This window comes from Trichosurus vulpecula, chromosome 2 (genome assembly GCF_011100635.1).
Source record: "Trichosurus vulpecula isolate mTriVul1 chromosome 2, mTriVul1.pri, whole genome shotgun sequence".
NCBI lineage: Eukaryota > Metazoa > Chordata > Mammalia > Diprotodontia > Phalangeridae > Trichosurus > Trichosurus vulpecula.
Genome location: NC_050574.1, coordinates 209,657,522 through 209,680,784, shown reverse-complemented (window position 1 = coordinate 209,680,784; position 23,263 = coordinate 209,657,522). Strand labels below are relative to the sequence as shown.

Sequence of the window (23,263 nt, the reverse complement as noted above, 5' to 3'; positions counted from 1 at the left end):
TGCCAGCATGAAGCAGTTTCAGAAGCTGAGGCCTTTGGCCCCTTCCCAAAAGGAATTTGGATCTCATTTGTTTGAGGGGGGAATGATGGGTACAGTCTTTGGGAATCCCCTTGAACTCTCCTTGAATCTTCCCACTTGATCTCGACTTCGCCAGAGGCCATAAGCCTTTCCTTATTGCTAGGCCCAAATCTCTATCTAGCCTAGACCTTTATTGTCCAGCTGCTTCCCACCCTTGATTCCATCAAAATCCCATTCTCTTGGTTCCTGGAGTCTTGACCTCTACTCACCCCAGTGCCTTCAAGATCCTCCTTAGACTCCTCTTCAAGACCCTCCCTAAAACCCTTGTCTAGTCACTCCAGACTACTTTATCATTCTTCAATCCCTCCCACAATCTTTCTGTATATAAGCTCCATCTTGCCTCCATGAAGGTGCTCAGATTCAATCTAGCTCAGCTTAGATTCAATCTGGCCTGCTGGCATCGGCGTCACAAATGCTCAGGATCTCTAAGACTACCCATTAGGACTCATTTAATAAACTGTTTTTCTTTGGCTGAGGAAAAAAAAATCCTCACCTTTCCTACTTACAAGCTAGTTAGGGAGAAAGTCATAAAGGTGAAAACTCTGCACACAATTACTTTCATCATTCAGCCAAAAAACCAGGCCAAAAAGGAAATCTTTACCCTCATAATAATTCCCTCTTCTAACTTTGAACAAAGCTATCCTATCCCTTCTTTCTGCCAATATTTTCAGTTCAGTTGCTTTTCCCTAAACCCTAATAAATGGGCATAAATTCTTAATGATAATTCATGAAAACTGCATCTTTCCCCCATGGAATGCTCCATTACTTTGTACTTATGGGTATCTATGTCAACTAATGTTGATAATTTTGTCTTCTGAAAACTGTAAGCTTCTTGAGAGTGGCAATTGTCTATACAATATAATGGTGAAATAACATGGTTTTTAATAAGATGAATTTACAAGCCTTAAATACAACAATAGCACTAGTAAAAATATGACAAGTTTTAACAAAAAGAGAAAGGGGCAAAAAGTTCAATTAGAATGCCTGTCAAGAGAAACTATAATCTTTAATTGAAAAAAAAATGTAATGCTTCTGTCAATAGTGCAAATACCTCATTAAGGTCAATGCTGCAGTGATCTCTCAATTAACTACATTAAAGCAGGAGGTACAGAGGCATGACTAATCCAAAAATAATTTACATAGTATTTTAACTGCAAATTTATTTTGCTAATTCGCTATCGTTGAATGTTAGGATTAGTTTGTATTCCCTGACTGATTATGCTGCAATCCTTGACATATAAAACTATGAGTTTTCAGATTCTTTGAATCTAACAGTAAGGATTCAATTTAGTTTCCCCCCAATCCATTAACACAAATATCATACTGTTGTACTCATTCTTCCTGGTTTTGTTTACTCAACGCTGCATCAATTCATATATAAGTATCCACATGATTCTCTGAACTCCTTATTTTCATCACAAAATGTCTGCTATTTTTAGCAAAGTAACTGGCAATGCTAGTCTATCAACTCAATGTTCTGTGGGTAGAAAGCCTAGTTTTTAAACCTACTAGGTAGATAATAGGCCTTCTGCATTCTAAATCTGGAGTTTGTCCTGGGGAACTCCATTCTAAACTTTTGTCTACTAGGGTCCAGAATGCTTTGTTAAAATTTCTTATGTTATTTTTGGAGGGTTCCTTGCCTACTTATTTAACATTTAATAAGTCACAGAACTGACAGCAACAGTCCTGAATCCTACTGTATGAAATTTCAATGAAGATTATAATTTTTGTGTAGTTTTTATGGTGCTGGCTAGATCTCAATTTCCATCTGGCTGACAGAACTAGAATGTGACCCTATTTTTTTTGCATGTTTTCTCATTTGTATTTTCATTCTTCAATCATCCTTACATAGCAATTCTTGAATGATTTTCCAAAGGACTTCTGCCTGAATGAATGCCAAGTATCTGACAGAGTTTCCCAGGGAATTTGAGCCGGATTGCATCAAAGCATAAATGCACAGAAGATAGCAGAAAATTGCACATGTGGATAAGCCCTATATTATTTTACTCCTACCTTGAAAATAATGTTGAAATAGCAGTCATGAAATAATAAGAATTATTTAAGAATGCTAAGTAATTAAAAATGCTAAGTAATACTATCATAGTAGCACTTGACTTCAAACAAAGTAGGATGCTTTTTTTAAAAAAGAAAAACTGATTTAGTTTAAAATTTGGTCTGCTATATAGATGGTAATTATACATACACACTTATTCCCTCACTTTAAACTGATAAATGTTTTTAGACTGAGAACACCAGGTGGCGTAATGTGTCAGAATCTGGGAAAAAAATTACTATGGAAACCAGAAGCTATTACTGTTTGTGTATGCTACCATATTTTCTTTATTATCACAAGCATTCACATATTAATATATATACATATTTACACATATGTGAAAAGGGGATGGATATACGCTGGAAAACCATGAATACACACACACACACACCCATTCTCATATTCCTTTCACATAACAAGGTGCCCTACCACTCACTAGTTGACAAACTACTCTCCCATTTTAAATCTTAATGGAACTTTTTTCTAGGAAACATACTGATAAACCACCTTAAGCAGAGCAAGAACAAGGTGAACAATGTATGACTATGTATTCCTAACCTTTATTATAAACACCAACACAGTTCATACACACATGTGCGCACACACATGCACATGCATGCGCACACACACAGTGGTAAAAAGTACTGTATCATTTCTATTGATGATTTCTACTTTTAACATCTTTAAAATGTAAATGAAAGAGACTACAGAAAACAACATCTAGGACAAGAGCTAAATACAAATACAGTAATGGATCTCTTATCCAGGATCAAAATAACTGAGAGCCTAAACACCTAAACAATTTTAAGTATATTTTGTACTTTATGCAAATGAGAATTTTGGGAAAGCTAGAGAAGCAACTTTAAGGAAATTCTAGTGTTTGTTCAGAGTCAATCAAATTTCTTTTTTCAAATTTTCCTTTCCAAATCTATAATCCAATACAGTAATAACTGATACTTCCAGTGATGACGATAAAATCCTTAACTGCCTTCTGAATTAAAGATTAAATTATCTTCAGCATAGCATTAGTATTAAGTGTGTTCAAATTCTTGCATATTGTCTAAATTTGAATGCATGCATATGCATTTGGAGAAAGGGGGAGCAAGTGGGGGAAACAGAATGGGGATTACAGGGAGTGAGGGAGTTGGCAGAGAGAGGGAAAGACAGGAGGGGAAAAAACTGACCTTTCCTCATTAAAGGAGAACATTCCATTTCCCAATTTCTGTTAAATGAAAATTTGTTCTAATATGGCAAATTTTATAACTAATTAATTTTGCATGTCACTTTCAGATGACTATCTTATAAAGAGAGTTGGTGTTCGTCTTGCTGAATGGCACAGAAAACTACTGAAGTTGAGCTAAGAGACTATTAAGTCTGTCACTTGTTCAGGCCCTAAAAAAAGAATGGAGAACATAGAGAAAAGGGTTCAAAATTACATGACTAATTGTGATATCAAAAGTTCATGATAGGAACTTTGAAATGAAATATCATCAATACAGGAAATACATTTTTATAAGCAGGAAGAGAAAATGTCAGGTTATGTGAACACTGGTCCTTGAAATAGTGTACTGAGTAACAATATGGTATTTTAGAATATTTTCGGCACATTTGAAATACATAATTATAACCATATTATTTTGGGATATTTCAATATGTCAAATTGCCCATCAGAAAACTGTTTGAGCAAGAATATGAATTTGGCACTATACTCAGAAGTTCAATATCTGTGTCCAATTAAGAAAGAACTACCAGAAGTATATTTCAGTCTTCTTGAGTTTCTTCTAAGCTTGAAGTAGGTAAGTAGTAAAAGTAGAAGGCTTCTCTTTCTACAGCAGATGGCAAAAGGCAGAATAAATGTGAAGTGAATGAGCATTATGATTCCTTTTGAAACTATTACCTTAAAATATACAAATGTGAGTGAAAATGCTATTAAAGAGATAGCCAAGGCCTCACTAAATAATTTGAAATTGTAATAATGCTTCTAAATCTTCATATATCTTTCTGTTTATACAGTATAAGACAAAGAAGAAAGGCTGTATACTGTGTACAAAATCACCAGGCAAATCAGTAAGGAGATTTCCACATATATTGCCTTGTAATGTTGTTTCCAAAGTCATGTATAGAAATGTTTGGTTTTTACCTCTCATATTATAATAGTGTGTGATTATGGGGAAATGCTCAAATGTGCCAGTATTGATAACTTTGCTGCTAACTAACAGACACAGTTCAGACCTATGGCACTATCTTATTTGAAGGTTACTAACAACCTACCTAGTTTGGAAAGATAACTATTTACAATGTGCAAATTTCTTTTCTACAAATCATTAAAAAGCAAAACAAATTTTAAATACCAATTTTTTACAGACATAATAAAATGTCACTGTAAAATGGATTTTAATTCTTACACAAATATTATTTGTCATATTCCAATGTGTTTATCAAATGAACATTTTCATGGTGATGAACTCAGGATATACTTTACTCTTAGAAGTAGTATAATTAAAATAGAATATGAACATCTATATTTGGTGTTTCTCCATGCATATGGATCAAGGATTTATAGGACAAGGACACTATTTAAAAGTTAACCACAAGTTGTGGTATATGAATGTAATGGAATACTATTGTTCTGTAAGAAATGATGAGCAGGCAGATTCCAGAAAAACCTGGAAAGACTTACATGAACTGATGGTGAGTGAACTGAGCAGAACCAGGAAAACATTGTACAAAGTAACAGCAACAATGTATGATGACCAACTTTTATAGACTTAGCTCTTTTCAGCAATGTATTGATCTAAGATAATTCCAAAAGAATCATGATGGAAAATGCTATGCACATCCAGGGAAAGAACTATGGAGTCTGAATGTAGATCAAAGCATATTATTTTTCCCTTTTTTTTTGAGGGGGGGAGGGCTTCTTTCTCATGGTTTTTCCCTTTGGTTCTAATTCTTCTTAACAGCATGTCTAATGTGGAAATGTTTAATATGATTGTACATGTATGGCCAATATCAGATTGCATGCTGTCTCGTGGGGGGGCGGGGGGAAGAAAGGGGGAGATAACTTAAAACTCAAAATCTTATAAAACTGAATGCTGAAAAGTAAAAATAAATAAATAGTTAAATTTTAAAAAGTTAACAGAAACTGTGATTCTAGGTATCCTTTGTTTAACAGGGATTCATTTAACAGAATTATAAAGAAACAATTGAAGAACTGACTTAACACTGAGCAAATTATAACATTCTTATCGCTGCCATCTTATCCCTGATGCTGTTGTTGAGGAAAGGTTTACATTTCTTCTGCTGTGTTATGGCTAAACTTCTGGGAACTGGTGAATAACTAAAACTTTGCCAGGCTTAATAAATACCATGCTGATACACTAACAGAGAATTTCTGTGCTAAAAAAGACCTTTTCTTAAGATGACATAGTTAATATGAACATCCATTATATAAAGAGACATATCATTAAATTGGGAACTGAGAGATAAATGTAGGCATCACCTACTAATTTACCAATCACTATTGGGCAATAACAGACAGTACTGTCTTAGCATTAAAGGACCTCTTCATAGCTCAAAAAGAGCACTTAGCTTTCTGTGCCATCATCTCATGAAGCCCAAGTATATTATAATAAACTGAATGTGCATTCCTGGATTAAGATGCCTGAAGAGAGAAAGATTAAGTTCAAGTGAATGAAGTAGTTTAAGTATTATATCTATAGTTATATTTAACCAAAGGAATTAGTCCCTTGAAAAGACAGGAAAATCAGACATGCATCTTCAGACAATCAATACATGGAGGAGTGATGGGGAAGGAGTAGGAGAAGAAAAGAGTGCCAAGGGAATTTTTTTTAAATATACAGAAAATAAAAATGAGTTTGGAAGGAGTCAAAGATATGGAGGGTGGAAGTATTGATATTACCATGTTACATTTAATATATACTTTAAAAAGCTACATCTTATAGATTCATATTTTCTTATATTTTTTGGTCCTTTGTATATGGAGATATTTATGCTTAAACACATTTGCTAAGTTCATAATAAAAAATACAAATCTTAAAAAGGGATATAAGGGGCAATTATGCTAATAGAAAGGTTTATAATGATGTGTAAATTGCAGAGGAAAGGGACTATGGGTGGGGAGCATTAAATATGCTGCCTGATTTTGCTAAGTTTTTTTCTCCTTTTAAAATTTATTGCTAACAGAAGGTGGGTGGGTGGAGACGTATTTGTAAGTTGAGGTAATATGAAAACAAAAAATACTAGTAATAATATTTTCTGAGAAAAGAAAAAAATAGAAAACTGAGGCTGGGACATGCTTAGGATCACATGGCTATAAGGGTTAGCAACTGGGAATCAAACTCAGTTGTCTCCAGACTCCAAGTGAAGAAGACCTTTCATTATGCCATTTTTTTTTCCTTTTTGCTATGCCATTTTGTCCCATTCCAACATTAGCTAGGGCTTTAAAAGATGCTGACCCTTCAAATTGTAAAAAAACACTGAAGTGACACAGTGATTGAGAAATGAAGTAGGTTCAAATGCAAAGGGCCTAAAGTCACATAATTCTGAGCTTATTTAGTATTTGTCCTGCCTGCTGCACATTTTTGAGACAAAGAACTGTCTGTATTCAAGCAAAAAAAAAATTTTGCATGCACGGTGTTTGTACTAATGAAGAAGACAATATGCAAACTATTATGTACATACAAGATATACAGAGGGCAAAACTGAAGGTAACATCAGATAGAAGGACACTTGTAGAAAGGAGGATTTTGAGTTGAGTCTTCAAGGAAGGAAAGGATAGAAATATCTTTAACATCTTATCTGTTTTTAAACTATGTTATATTAAATAACTGCCATTTATATGCTACTCCAATGCTTAAAAAACTTCTCATTTGAGTCTCATAACCTTTGAGATTGGCATATAGGTATTATTACTTCCATTTTACAGATGATTTGTTACAATGCTGCAGTGCAGCATGGAGTCACTTCCATAGTTAGAAGGCTATTCTGATAGCAGACAAGCCACGTGGTGAAGAACCAGTTGGGCAAAGCAACCCATGAATCACAAAAAGGCTCACAGTCCTATGTGCCTGAGGACAAGACAATTTTGAGAATGTTAATAGACTGATTCTCAAGATATGTGCTTGCCAAACAGGTCCATCACTACTATGCAGCGGTCCACAAAAGAATCCAAATCAAAAGAGGGATTACTGATAGATGTTGTGGGTTTCTAGATGTTTCTATTTGCAACTGACATTGTGATGATTCTCATTACCCTATAAAATTGAATCTGGCTAGTGTTTATATCTCATCCATACCTTCTGCCTCTCTGACTGGAGGGTAGGGCCATGGGGCTCCTGGGTCTCTGTTTAAGGAAGTGCTCAGCATAGTTTTTATCTACTTGTTACAAGCAAATTTACAGGCAAATTGCTTTTGTACTTTTTTGGAACGTGATATTGTGCCCTTGGGTCTGGTACTGTTTTCATATCACCCCCCACCCCCCCACCCCCCCCCCCGCTTCCTTTTGTGTGTTGTCTTCTTCCATTAGACTGTAAATGCCTCAAGGGAAGAGACCATATTTGTTTTTATTTGTATTTGTATCCTCACTGCTTAGCACGGTAAATCTGACTGATCACATCAAGTCTCACAACACTTCAGAGTTATATATAAAATATTAGTAAGTATATTAAAATAAGATATTCTATATCATATAAAATCTTACATACATACATATATATCAATCATTCATAAGAGTTTTGTCCAACTGTCCATAAAGGAACACCATATGGATGGACAGCCTACACAACCTTTGCATTAGCATGTATACCTTGGACGTACAATGGAAAACAGACAATAAGGTAGATATGACTATAAGAGTATGAGAGAGGACTGGGTTGCCTTTTAGTGTTTAATGTCTCCATGGCTTAGTTTCCTCATCTGTGAAGTGAAGGGTTGGATTTAAAGGTCCCTTTTAGAGCTAAAATCAATAATCCTATGATCAGTCGCAAAGTTCTTTTAATAAGACAAGTACTAGCTATGCTACCCCGAGCAAATCACTTAATCTTGGTTTGCCTGTTTATTTGTAAAGCATTTAGTGCTGTGCTTGGCATGTTGTAAGTGCTATATGAATACTGGCCATATGATGATGAGGTTCAGATATGTTATGAAATTACCCAAAGCCTCCAAAACCTCCCACAAAACTTTGATAAATGTGATATACATACATACGTGTGTGTGTGTATGTGTGTGTGTGTTGTTATTCAGTTGTTTCAGTTGTGTCTGACTCTTCGTGATCCCACTGAGCGTTTTCCTGGCAAAGATACTGGAGTGGTTTGCCATTCCCTTCATGTATGTATGCATGCATATGTGTGTATACATACAGACATTTGTATATGTATTTGTGTATTGTGTATATACACACACATGCGTACAGTTACCTTTGCAAAGTAGCAATTCATTAAAAGCAGCTAAAAATAAATAGGAAGGAGAAAGAAAAAATTTAGATTGATATATTTTGATGAAATCTAGGTCTCTCAATTTCTTGGTTCTCAAATAGAATATCAACCTATGATTAACCTTGTACCAAATTTCTCAATAAGAATTTTCAACACATGATTGTTGATCTAATATTCTACTTATGAGCATTTGGCAAAACATACTTATTATATTTCTTATAAATCCTATACAAGTCTAGTGAGGCATAAAATGTTTTTATTTAAGTTCATGAATTATTACACGTATATACTTTCCTATGTCATAAATTACTTCAATATGGAAGGAAGAAAAAAGAAAGGTCGCTTTGGATTATTCTTTCAGTCTTTAAACTTGGTATATATCTGGACTTAGGCTGGGAGGTAGTAAACCAGAGACAGGAAACCATGTGTCTCTATACTTGTATGCACAATAGAAATATATGGTGACTACAACTATTAAAATTTAATAGCAAAGACATTTAGAAAATATGAATTTTAATTCAAGATCTTTTTGTCACTAAAAGAATTTTATTATTTTGTCTGGTTTGACAAATAAAGAAAAAGCATGGCAAAGTATATGGACAGCTGATCACAGAGCCAGGAAAACCTGAGTTTTCTCTAGGTTTCAATTTTGTTGTTTCTAGAATGAAGGGAGAGCACTAAAAGGCTTCAAATCTAGGATCCCATAAGAAGGATGCAAATGAGCGGCATGGTCCTAGAAAAATTGTGTCAAGGTACCAAGGGCCAGAATTGGCTAAAATTAAGGACAGCAAAAATTGTATTTTTTTCTAAAGCTACACCATGGGAAATCACAGTGAAGACTAAAATTACTTAATTCTTTCTTTGCTTCTGCTTTTTCTTCTAAAGTGAGTGGGAAGGATAGGAAAAAAAAATGATTATCAGGGAGTGATATGTGAGAAAATAAACAGGCAGCATTTAACTCTTATTAGTGAATTCAAAACACCAGGTCTGGTTGTACCTCAGTCTAGATCCCTGAAAAGAATTGGCAGATGACTTTGGAATCACTCACTTCTGGTCAACCCTGAAAGATCTTGGAGAAGGGAAGAAGTGCTAAAGGACCAGAGAAAAGAAAATGTCATCCCCATAAAAAAAAAACAAAACAACAAAAAACAAAAACCAGACACAGCCTAACTGTACTCCTGGTAAAATTCTAAAATATTTTATTTAAAATAAGGGATGGTTTCTTAGCACTTAGCAAAGGAAGCAGTGAACTCTAAAAGTTAACAGTCATGACAGATTAATTTCATTTTCTTGTGACTGTGTAACTAGACTTGTAGATCAGGGGAATGCTAGGGACATAGTATAACTTGAACCAAGCAGAGTATTTGACAAGGTCTCTCATGTGAATTGATTAAGATGAAATTAAATAGAAGTAAACATAAAATTAAAAGCCAGGGCTCCAAGAATCAATTTCACAAATATGATGGGAGGAGGAGGGGAAGAATAACTTGTGTATTGATTTAGAGTTGGGAGAGATCAAATCCAATTGCCTTTTACAGATGAGGAAACTAAGTCCAAGACAACTTAAGTGACTTCCCAAGGTCACATAGCTAGTGTGCCTTATGACTTAAATCAAAACCTTCAGATTCCAGAGACAATATTCTTTTAAAAAAACATTTGGGGAGATTTACAAATCCTTGAAGGAAGAAGAGAAGTCAGGGGAGAGTAAGGACATTAAAGATAAGCAACCAAGTGAAGGAATGAAGAGCAGAAGGTCCCAGAGGAGAAATGAGATGAAGGGATCGAGGTCATAAAAAGGAATAAGTTCTGGCAACAAAAAAGGTCCTCCTCAGTCTCTCCAGCTTAAAAGGAGATAAAAGGATGAATGAGGACAGAGATCTTCTAAACTATGGAGGAGAGAGAAGTGAACTCTGGAGAATAGCTTCTTTAATTCTTCCCTAATCACTATGGTCTGATGCACTATCTTTCTGCCTAGCACAAAGGGAAATGACTGATTGAATGAATATAGCAATTATTGGCTAAGTAATTAATTTTCTATAATCATATACTGCCTTGTGACACATTTAACTGTCATTCAATTTCAATCATGACATGGACTAATTATTGAGGCAGGGATCATGATATTCTTTGTATTCTTCATAGTGCCTAGCACACTTACTGATTTCAATTGATATGAAGACTGAATGAGACTAATAGTCAAAATCTAGGGTACTGGGATTAAATTGCATTTGATATCAGGTATTAGGTATTCTTATTTTATTTAACCAAATTTAAAAGTGTATCCTTCCTTAGATAACTTGAAAGTGTAACTACAACAACAACAACAAAAAAAGCAATATATATTCAAAACTCCAATAAATGGAGAAATGCTTATAAAGCAATTTTATAATCTGGATTGGAGGGGGAAGACAGGGCAATTGAGGTTAAGCGACTTGCCCAAGGTCACACAGCTAGCAAGTGTGTTAAGTGTCTGAGGTTGGATTTGAACTCAGGTCCTCCTGAGTCCAGGGCCAGTGTTCTACTCACTGTTCCACCTAGCTGCCCCAAGAAGTAAATTTTAAAACCAAGATTGTGGAAAATGAGAGGTAGCATATCATAGCGGATAGAGAGCTGGCCTACCAACAGGAAAATCTTGGCTCAAGAAATACCTTTGCCAAATTGGCAATGTGAACCCTTGGCAGAGGGGTCATTCCATCTTCAGGTGCACCCAGGGAGCTCTGACATTATTAGGAGATCATTAGGAGATTAGCAGATTCTTATGTGCATTGGAAGAAGTTCCTCATTGGGGCTCTACAGCACAAGGATATCAAAGCTCCAGTTTTAAAAATATTGTGAAAATAAAATCTGCAGATACCAAGAAACTATTAGAAATGAACATATTAAAACAGGTGAGGTGTGACTATCCTTATCAAGGTATGGACAAAATCCATTTCTTTCAAGAAGCTTGAAAAAGCTCAAGATTTTTACTATTAAAATATATGTTCAATTTACTTTTTTTTTTAAAAAAATAAGTAAATGATAAGAGAGCACAATGAAACTAAATTGCTTTTTTTTGTGTGTAAAGTATAAGAAAATTTTTTTTCACAAAGAAGATTGTACCTGCTGATCTCCAAGGAAACGACTTTTCAGTTGAGCTGGAGGAAAAAAAGAAAAAAAGGGAAACATTTATTTGCTTTATCACAGCTTTACTTGAGATTTTAAAATAAAAAATTAAATATGCAATTCTGAAAGACTAAATAAATTCACTTATTTTTAAAGTTAATCATTCCAATATCATAACTTACTAGGCTGCACAATTTAACACAGCCTCATTTTTGTAATAATTAGTATCTGAACTGAAAAATTAAATTTAAAACAAATTATAAAATGTCAGATCCTTCTTGAATAAAGCTGTTAAGTAGAGCAATCTAAGATATATTTACAGAAAGCAAAAGATTAAGCTATCAATGATATTCTAAGATGCTTCTTGTGACAATCAGTTTTAATGATAAATATGCAACATAAAAATTACAAAAAAATGTCCTTCAAGATTGTTAAAAAGGATAAGGAAGCATTAAAGAAACCTACTTTTTTAAAAAAGCTACTTAGTAGATCTGACAGAAAAGTAAACTTTTGCCTTAAAGTGTACAGGAAAATGATTGTATTAAAATAAATTATATATATTAACTATAAAACTAGGTCAATAGGACATTAAAATAATCACTATGGATAATTATACATTTTCTTCAGCTTATCTAGGAAATTACTGAGCGATTTCAACTTTGGATGAAAGTTGAGAAAACTGATGATATATAACCATGTTAGCTATAAAATATATAAATAATGATTATGGGTAAAGCCACTTTATTTTTCCCTTATGAGAGGAAAGCAAAAATAGTAGCACAGCCTACTGCACACAAACCTGGGTTCATAATCTCTCTCTACTCATCCCTGTGACTGTGGGCAAGTCATTGAACTTTTCTGGGTCTCAGTTTCATCATTTATAAAGTAAGTCAGACTAGATGATTTCTAAGGACCTTCCTTATGATAAGCAGTCATGCTCATGTATGTAAGAGTGAGACTCTGGAAACCTGGAATCTTTTCCTGGCTTTGCCACCAAACTATGTGATTTTGTGCAATTCTCCTCACCTCTGGGGACCTAAGTTTCCTCATCGGTAAAAAGAATCAAAATTCACAAATTCCAAAAAGTTCTACAATTATTTTTAACACTTGAATTTTTTTCTCTCTAAGTAACTGGGATGTTAATTAAACCACAGCCAACCAAGTTAGAAGTAAAAACATTTTCAAGAATCTTCTGAGCTTTAAGATTATTTTTTCATTATATCTTTATTCTAACATCTTGAAATGAAAGCAAAGTTGGTCAATTTGAAATGAACAGAGTGAATAAGTCCAACGCTAATAACCTTTATAATTTTTTGATCCTTTATATGAGAAACTCTTAGTATCTTCAAGGGGAGATGGGGAAGCTGATAGTGCAAAGAAAAATGAGTATTTAGTAAAATATCACCAATGATAGATTTGCTTTCCTGCCATGGGCTTCTAAGGGTAGGGTTATAAAATTTTTATAGCTCCACCTGGTGAGAAAAAAGTCTCCACATGAAATTTCAGATGCTCTTAAATTTATTTCTTTATTCCACTATTTAAAAAAAAAAGCCAGAGTTGATACTGCACAATTATATTTCTATCAAAATATACATATTTTATACCACCATTAGAATATTATCTGCCTAGGAATATTAATGTTTCAAACCACATGAGAATAACATGAAAGTTTAGATTAACTTTGGAGTTTAGAACCTGTATGAAATTTAATGAAATACTCTTGAGGAAGTTTCTGAACCCTCTAAATATTATGGCATATAGTTTGTATTAATTTGCATAGTGAATTTAGGAAAGCTTTCGGTGCCGAAGAGAGTCTACTCACGTTTTTCATTGAGACTATTGCTATAGTTTCTGAAATATCCAGTTCTCCAAATATGCAAATAATGGTAGAACGGTAAGGAAGCTCATCAAAACTGCTAGAGTATTACCCTGATTAATTGGAATGAATCTAATGGGATCCTTGTAAAGGCAATCAGTAAGTGAGAAGATTTCCCCCTCCCCCCCCATTTGAATAGGCTTCAGGTGGGGCTCCAGGTGGGGCCAATGAAGGGAGCTCTGATTAGATCTTAGCTCCTAAGTAGGCCTCAAACCCCTATCTACTAGGTGCTAAGCCAATGTGGGCATGAAGCTCCCAGGGTCCTAAGGGCAGTTGCTAAGACCAGAACCAATAGTAGGCGCCTAAGTTCTGGTCACTCAGATGACGTTCTAGTCCGTTGGATGATGGCTAAGGACTCTATAAAAAGAGAGAACAGAGCTTAGAGAGGCAGACATGGTGGAAGCAGAAGGAGGAGCAGCAGAAGCAGAACCAGCAGAAGAAACTGCTGAGAGCAGGACTGACCAGAGAACCAGCTTCCTGGAGTGTGCAGACCGGAGAGTGCTGAGCAAGGGCTTGAGACCAGTGGGTAATCTTCTTACAGGAGGGCCCTAGCATTGGGGGAAACACAAGTATGGTTTGGCTTACTGCCATAATATTTTTCTGTAACCTCCTGGTTACTATTGTGAGGTGGGCTTATTGGATGTGGAAGGTTTTGGTCATGATATCGAATTGGTCCATGGGTCTGCTACTTTGGAGCTTGAATAAATGCTTTAATTCCTCTGCCTTCTACTTAGAGAATTCCTTATATCCTGTGATTCTGAACCATTCAGGTATGCTCATGATTTTCTTTGAAGTCATGAATTCTGCCTTAATGCTATAATCCTTCAACTGGAAATATTCATTTATCTGCAATTTACTTTCAAGAGAAAAAAATGCAAGTAAAACTAAACAAAACCACTGTACAATAATAACTGGTGCTTGATTGTAGTCAAGGGAGTGATGAAGGATAACCTCACATTCTAAGAGCATTCTAACTGTAGGTAAGGTCTTAAAATATATCTTAAATGCTACTTTGTCATAACAATTCAAATCTTCCCTTCCAAACCTGCTCTTCCTGGAGATTCTTTATTTACACAATGGTATTCTCATCTTTCTGGTCACTTAGGCTCAAAACCTTGAAATCCTCTTTGACTTCCTCTCTCATTTCCCAAGTCTAAATTTTATTATTTCTATTTGCACAATCTCCTTTTCTTCTACCTCCCCTGTTACATTTTTATTTAACTCATTCAGATCAATTCTCTATTCCTTGGTATCAAAATTGACCAATACATAAAAGTTTTAAAGAGGCTGCTCAAGGTATGGATGTTGCAGCTATTACTCCCCATGGTACCTGCAGGTGCTCTTTAAAACCATGCCTCCTGCTACCCATCAAGCTGCCACTAATTGAGGCCCTGGCTACCCTCTTGTCAGAGTTATTATTTTATCTCCTCTAATTTAGGTATCAAACTCCTTTGAAAACTCCCTAGTGAAGCCTGAACCAGATTAAAATATAATTGAGAAATATTTAACAAAATAGATAAAAATACAATATAACACAGATGTTAATTTGTTTTTTTCTAAGTCAATATGTGGCAGCAATGATACCTTTCTATTTGAGTTTGACCACTAAGAATAAACCACTAGAATACTTCCTGCCTTCCCAGTCTAATCTATGATCCTGATAAAAAAACCATTCAAAACCCTCCAGAGTATGTATGTATGTATGTATGTAGAAAGGGGGTGGGACAGGGATCTTGCTCTCATAAGCTATGTATTTCTAATGAGAACTCAGAATTCATTTTGTATTGTTTGCTAAATAAATTATTGTGGGCAGGGCTTAGAACACAAACATGCTTGATAATACTATTTCTCTGGGAAAATGTAATCTGTACACATGTCCTACGAGAATATAATCCATTTATACTACTTTCTATTTAGTCTTCTTGAAAGTCTATTGACAATCTCATAACTCCTCTTAGACTTCTCAAATGATTTCAGCACGTAGCCACACTCTTCATTATTTCCTGCTTTGTAAATCTGAATTGTGGGTCTACCCCAACACTCTGTTTTGAGTCCTTTTTTCTCTTTGGGAGACATCATTCATTCCCATGGGTTTAATTATCATCCATATCCAGAAAATCTTCAGATCTATTGTATACATCCAGTGCTACTCAGTCCTTTGAATTCCAGACTGACATTGCCAAGTACCTAATGAAATATTTGCAACTTGAATCCCATAGAGATCCAAAACATAACTCATTGATTCCCCCCAAATCCACCTTTCTTTCTAACTTCCCAATCTAGGTTCACAACTTTAGAGTCATCCCTTACTTCTCATTCTTTCATCCTACATATCCAAACAACTGCCAAGTTTTGTCCATCTTATCACAACACCATTTCTCATTTGTCCCCTTTTCTCTACATTTGTAATGACAACTCTAGTTTAGGCCCTTATAGCATATTTCCCATACCAGTATAGTAGTCTCCTAATTGGTCTCCCTGCCTAAAATATCTCCAATTCATCCTCCAGACACCTGCCACAATGATTTTCTTAAAGCAAGAGTCTAAATATGTTATTTCTTTGTCCATTCAGCTACAATATTTCTATTACTTCTGGAATCACCTATAAACTTCTCTCTGGTCTTTAGCCTTTTTCAACCTGGCTCCAACTTGATTTTCTAGGTTCACTAAAAATTACTCTTTCACCCGCCATATTAGACTAATCAAGGTGGTCTTCTTGCTGTCCTTCAACCACTACATTCCATTGCTATACTTTTGCACAGTCTGTTCTGCATACCTGGAAGGTGCTTTATCCCCATCTCCATTCCTTAGAACTATTAATTACCTTCAATGCTCAGCTCAAAAATTATTTCTTACACAAAATCATCCAATCTATTAGTCTTTCCAATCAATAACTTGTATTTCTTTTGTTCATACACATACCCACCCCAACCTCACATACATATATTCATCTAGTCAAGGTCAAGCATTCTGAGTTAACCTAGTGACAGAAGCACACAGGGGTGAAGTACACACAAATAAATGTGTATACATTTATGTGAATATATGCATATACTCATATTTACACACAATGTTATACACATATACACAATATGTATATATATTACATATAACATACATATGTATATACACAAACACATTTATATAAATGTTTTCTCTCCTGATAGAATGCAGGCTTCTTGAAAGCTGAGACTACTTCTTTACAGTTTCTGTATCCCTAGTGCTCAGCGTGGAGCCTAAGAGATACAGTGCTGTGCAAATTAGCTGGGACAATCGATAATTTATATCTGTTTTATTTTGTGACAGCAATGGTATTTCTACTGGCAGAATTCAGAATTTAATTCTGAATGCTTTACTTTGACTAGATTTAACAGGATTGAGATGTTTTGCCCATCTTTAGTTCTCTGTCAGCTAAATGCCAGATTTTTTGGCATATACAGTAGATCCTGATTATTTGTGAATTCTGTATTTGTGAATTCACCTACTGGTTAAAATTTATCTGTAATGCTAAATTAATACTAGTGGTGCTTTCATAGTTACTCACAAACATGTGCAAAATGGGGAAACTGTTTTCTTGTTTCAGCTCTCATATGGTAAACCAAGGCTCTCCAAAATGCTGCCCTTGGGCTGCATGTGGCCTGCAGTGGGATTTATGCGGCCCACCTACAAGCATAGAAATTTACATAAATGCTTTAGTAAACAAAGCTGAGCTACCAAAGAGCCCTCACTTAAATGGCAAATCAAAACATATTGTCTGTTGTTTCAATAAAAACCTAAGGTTAGACAGCTTGCTGTAAACAAATGCCTTTTTCACAGTCTATTTATTGCCATTTTTTTTTTTGCATTTTTGTTGGTGAAATCAGGGTTAGTGATTTCTCTGTTTAAAATGGCCCCCAAGCATAGTCCTAAACTAAACACAAGAAGACTGTGATATGCCTTATAGAGAAAATGTTTGTTAGATAAGCTTCATTCAGGTATCAGTTACAGTACTGTTGGCTGTGAATTCAATGTTAATGAATCAACAATATGTACATCTAGGAAAAGGAAGAAGAAATCTGGCACCCATATGTATGTGTGGATGCCCTGGAAAGTTCTAATGTAAATGTGGCCAGATTCACAGGAACTGAGCCTTGTATTTCCTCTAGGAGCAATAGTTTACTATTAACTAATTCAGTGTTTGTAGTAACTTTATAGAACATAACTACTGTGAATGATAAGAATTGACTATACATTTTTCACTGCTTCCTTTTGCTGTTTTTAATTACATTTTAAAAATGGATATTTTTCCAAGGAGTTGTCTTAGAGAGCACATTTTAATGGCCATCAGAGACACTGCAGTGATGGTTGGTGAGGGGAAATCAAATAGTTCATGGCTCAATCGAGTCCACAATGAAGATCAGTCACATCATGATACAAAGGAAAGTACGGACAAAAGTGGGAAACCAAACCCAACCATTGTCAATAGGAACCAACAAAGTAAAGAATTCTGAAGAGAGAAATGAACCTTTGAAATTGTCCTTAGCTGTTGCTATCTTAATTCAGGCTCTCCTTAATATCTCTCTCCTAGACTGTTATAGTAACCTAATTGGCTTGAAGTCTGTCCACAAAGAAGTCATTTACTTGCTTCCAGTCTCTACACAATATATTTTTCATATGATGGGCAGAGTGATATTCTTAATGCACAAGAAAGACACAATTTACCTGCTCAAAAGCCTTCAATGGCTCCAAAGTTATCTACAGATTACTCTGTTGATCAAGGTCTTCTATGCTCGAGCTTCAGGCTTTGAGAATCACATAACAAATACACACATACTCAAATGGATTTGTGATCTCAACAATTAGGATGGTACTTCAAACTATAGGGATTACAAACCATCCATGCCGATCTTCTATCACTTTTGTTCCCACTTTCTTCATAGGGGAACCATGGGATCATAGGAGGTCCATTCAACAGGCTTTATCCCTTATTAGTTTATTTCTGACATTACAATGGTACTAGTGGATCATTCAGACTGTCTACTTGCTATCTATCCTTCATCCCTACCATGTTACCAGTCCATTTTCTTTTTTCAATCATATAATTTTCCTGATATCTTTTGTTATAGCCATTCTTTGAAGTTCCTATTTTGTTATATATTTCAGCTTGTTTGTACCAAATACCTCTCCATTGCCCTGTGCGATGAGTATTTTCAATTACATATAATACTGTTTAAAAAAAGGGTGGGCCTCTGTTTCTAATAAAAGCTTGGGGTCACTGCAGTCTACTTTCCACTTCCTGTTTAATTTTAAGCCCAACTTGTCATCTCTTTGTTTGGCTTCCTCCCTCCCTTTGTCCCCTATCCCCAATAAACATACACATACTATAGGTTATAGTTTCCCCATCCAGCTATATCTCATAAACTGAGCAATAAACTTATTTAAACACTTGGTTTTTCCTGTGTGAATGGCTATGCCAAACATTCTTGAGACACGCCTTGATGAAGAACAACATATAAAGGTGGTATTTTGCTCTATCAAATCAAATGCTTTTCATAAAAAAAAATAAGCACAGTGGGATCTTGCATACTCTATATGCTTCAATAAATCATAGGATGAGTAAGTCAATGAATGGAAAAAAAAACTATTTACCTGGTATTGTCCTAAGCACTGGGGGCACAAATACAAAAACAAGATCATATCTGTCCTCAAGGAGTTTACTTATTCTAATTAAGGAAGCCAAAACATATATGGGAGTGGTGACTAGGTAGGGGTGTTTTGCTTTGAGAAGTCATAGTTATGTTAAGTGGAAGCATAGGGCAATTGAATGACATGCTCTTCCTAGGAATCATAGTGTTGGCATGATTTATGTTTTTAGGGAAAGGGTTAGAAAAGTGTAGGGAGAGAGGGCAATACGCACATGGTAACACGGAAGAAAGATGGCTAGAGTACAAGATGGCAAGACTGGGGTTGGTTAGATATGGTGAACAAATCAGAAAAACCTGGCCAAAGAGTGAGAGTGGCATATTTGGCAGAAATCAGATCTAGGTGGATCTAGGGCCAACAAGATGTGATCAGTCACCAATCAGGAGAAGATGGCACAAGAATGGGAGCTGGGGAAAACCACATCATAGGTAGAAGGCAAAGTGTACAGTGTGAAAATCTTCAGTAGCTTCCCCTTTACAGAACTTGTGAATCAGTGCTCTCCCAAATGTTAACTCCAGCACTCAACCTTGCCATCTCATCGATGTAGAGGAGGTCTAATCTGGATGGTTTCATGTCTTTGTTCTCTTTGTTGCCATTTATTCCTGCCCTCTAGGATCACGTGCAAGACTGATGCTAAGACACTAAATGTGGTGGCTCCACTGTCCTTAATGATGAAAGAATTTGACAGAAAAATCTTTGGAAGTATTTATTATTCTTCATTTTAGAGTCCTCCATACATAAATTCTTTCATTATAACTGCTTATTTGTGTCTCTTGCTAAGTTTTCCTTAAACTGGTTGTACCCTCTACTGCTTTTCTATGCATTATGAAACGATTCTGCTCATAATCATTGATCATCCTTCACTGAAAGATTTTAAAAACAAGTTGATTTTCTAAACTGGAGTTGCCTTTATCTGTCATAACTTTATATTTGGTAAGTATATCAAGTGTTTGCCAACTGCAGTTACTTTTGAGCTTCAATCGTTCCTTAATTAGGGCAACCAACTTACAGCACTTAAATTTTGGTATAAATTATAATTGACGTCAATATTTTTTTCTTCTATCCTTTCCCATCCCATCAGGAATGAGTAATTTCATCTACTGGAATATCTTTTTTCCCATTTAATTCACATACGTATATAGCTGTATACACACACATACATATATATGCATAAAAGATGGGAAGGTAAAGAAAAGAAGCCAGGGAGGAAGAAGGAAGGTAGAATGAGAGAAGGAAGGAAGGAATGAGCATGGCATAGTAGAAAGAACCCTGCATCCAAATAAGGAAAACCTGGGTCGCTGAATATTTTCAAGTATGCATTAATGGTGAGTTTCTCAAGAAGAGTTTCTCAAACCAATGAAAGCACAGATATGTTCCTGCCCCTCCTCCAAGAAGATTTGCATAAACCTGAGTTTTTATATGTAATTGTTCCCTATGTCATTCTAGTACCTCATCAAAACTGACTGACTTCCTATTTCTGCCAGTCAAAAACCTTGCACTGCTTTAAGATTCAGTCCAGGTGCTATTAACTCAAAGGTCTCATGGAATCCCCCAGCTTGAAAAGATTCTTTTCTCATCAATCTCTAATAACTGTCTGTTTGACCTCTCTATGTACTTTTGTCTAACTTGAATTACATTTAAGCATATAACTTATCTTCTGATGAAACTGTAAGTTCCTTGAGGTAAAAGACTGTCATTTTATCATTTTTGTATCGCTAGCAACTACAAGTGCTTTGCACGAGTTGAATTTAATTTTTATTAAATTATTTCTAAATAGTACAGGTTAATTCCAAATTAGATGTGGAACTTATCATTTATCGCACAATGTTCACAGTTGTTTTAGCATTTTATAGATTTGGTTTTTCACAACTATAATATAATTTTTTATAAATACATAGCACTGAAAGATTTAGAAAGAATTTTTATTATAATAATGTGGCAAAGAAAGTGGTATAAATATTATTTTATCCATTTTTAGTTGAGAAAAATGAAGGTAAGAGAATATCATTGATTTTCTAAGTTTAATGCCCTTTCTACTACACCTCCCACTAAATGAAGTTAGCTATGTTGAGATGTTATGATAAATGAAAAGCACATGAAATTCTTTGAAGTTCTCAGAAAAAAAAATATATAGTGTTTATACTTTGTACTTTCACCTTGATTTACATTTATTGAAGGTCAAAAGATAAATATTTCAAGGAAAATAAGTTGTGAAGTAAATTTTTCCGAATGTTCATTAAAGTACAGTCAGTTCCGCCATAATGTGACATGTGCATTTCTCCAAAGCATGGCATGATGCGAAATTATGCAAACAAAACAACAGAATTTATGGGAAAACTGGAGTTAGTGGCATGATACTCAAGAACTTTGTCAGTGACACATTAAAATAAGAGAGGAATCTAATAAGAATGGCAGTACAGTTTTATACATGTTAAACAGTTAAGAAATATATAAATACTGTGAAATATAGTGGTCCCTTCTGAAGTCTCAGGCCACATTAACTAGTAGGACAGAATGCAACTCCAGGACTCTTGGGGGGTGGGACAGGGCAGGGAGAAGTGGTGGGCCCATCTCTGCTTACAGTTCCTACTACACCAGGACATATATAACAACCATGGCACTTTAATTTGACAAATACCTGAAGTTTGCTTGTGGAAGCATGCATCTGAAAGGCTGTAGCTTGTGAGTTATTGTGAAGTGGGGCTTAAGAGTCCTGCATTCTCACTGTTTTTTGAGGAAGAAATCATGCAAAAGCAAACTCAAAATTCGTGTTATGTTAAAAATGTTCCCTAATATATCAGTCATGGTGGAAATAAATTTACATTTTCAAAACAAATGTAGCAGAACTGACCGTTCTGATTATCAAATAAAAACTAAGGTGATTTTTCCAAGTCACCAATAACAACATCTATGTAATAACAGTATCTGGAAAGTTCCTTGAAACATTTATCTTTATAGGGCTGAACCAAAATTTGAATGAAAGACATGGGCATTTGCATATGTTCAATAACATATATGCATAATACTATTCAATGTAAAAATAAATGTTTCACCTGAATGGCTGAAGTAGGATTCATATCAGTACCTAGGTAAAGCATAATTACTAATTCTTCTACTCAGTAACTAGATTTATTTGGTATAATATCTTCAATCTAAAGGGAACTTCCTGGGTACAAACAACAGCACCACTCACAAGAAGATTTCCTTTTACAAAAGTCAGGAATATTTGACAGGAAATAAGTAAAAGGGTATACAAAATGTCTCCCTGCCTTCAGGTTCTAGCTCTGGAGCTGACAGATGCTGGAGAAATGATAGAATTCAAGTGGATATCTCTAAGATGCAAATAAAAAACTTCCTTGTTTTCCCTATCATGATATTCTCCAGTCTATTACTCTCAAATATATTTGTCTTAAGGCCACAGGACACAAAAACTGTCCTTAGGGAGGCAGCCAGCTTTCTCAAGGCTTGTTGAAAATCAAATGAAAAAAAGTTTGTGAAGAAAGCAGAAACCCAAGCATGATATATGAATGACAATTATTTGATGAGCCAAAATATCCTGTCCTACCCACACTCCGAAGTCAAACAGCTCAGGAATCTGCCACCTAGCTGTATGGAGTATACAGTATATATACAGTATATAATTTTTATTGAGCTATTTGGTAGGCAATAAAGTAAAAATGGAAATGACATGCAAAGATGATTAGACAGTATATACTACATTTTGTTAATAAATGTTATTGACATTTTATAGTTAACTTGGAAATTTTCACCAATATGATAAAATTAGAAAACTAGACAATAGTAAAAGGATTCTTTGAATTCTGGTAAAGTTTATATTATGTATTAACACCCATACACACATGCAATATATTTAAATTTAACAGTAAATCAAAATTAAAAAGTGATCCAATATTGAAAAACTATGTACTCTCTTCTTAAAATTTAATTTAATGTGTAAAACAGCAAGTTAGAGACCACAGCACTCTATTGCTGTTGATTAGTGATACATTTAACTTTAAA

The 23,263-nt window shown here is 35.0% G+C and overlaps 1 protein-coding gene across 11 annotated transcripts in view; it reads right to left on the bottom strand.

Moving 5' to 3' along the window:
* Positions 1–23,263, bottom strand: part of PKP4 (plakophilin 4) — a 269,712-nt gene that overhangs the window by 72,822 nt on the left and 173,627 nt on the right. For 10 of the 11 annotated variants that reach the window (XM_036743248.1, XM_036743250.1, XM_036743254.1 and 7 more), the window contains one exon: positions 11,683–11,717. In XM_036743248.1, the coding sequence (XP_036599143.1) occupies positions 11,683–11,717 (35 nt within the window). Of the gene's footprint in view, positions 1–3,315; positions 3,480–11,682; positions 11,718–23,263 lie in introns of those variants that run through there. The other variant, XM_036743256.1, reaches the window with a different exon arrangement.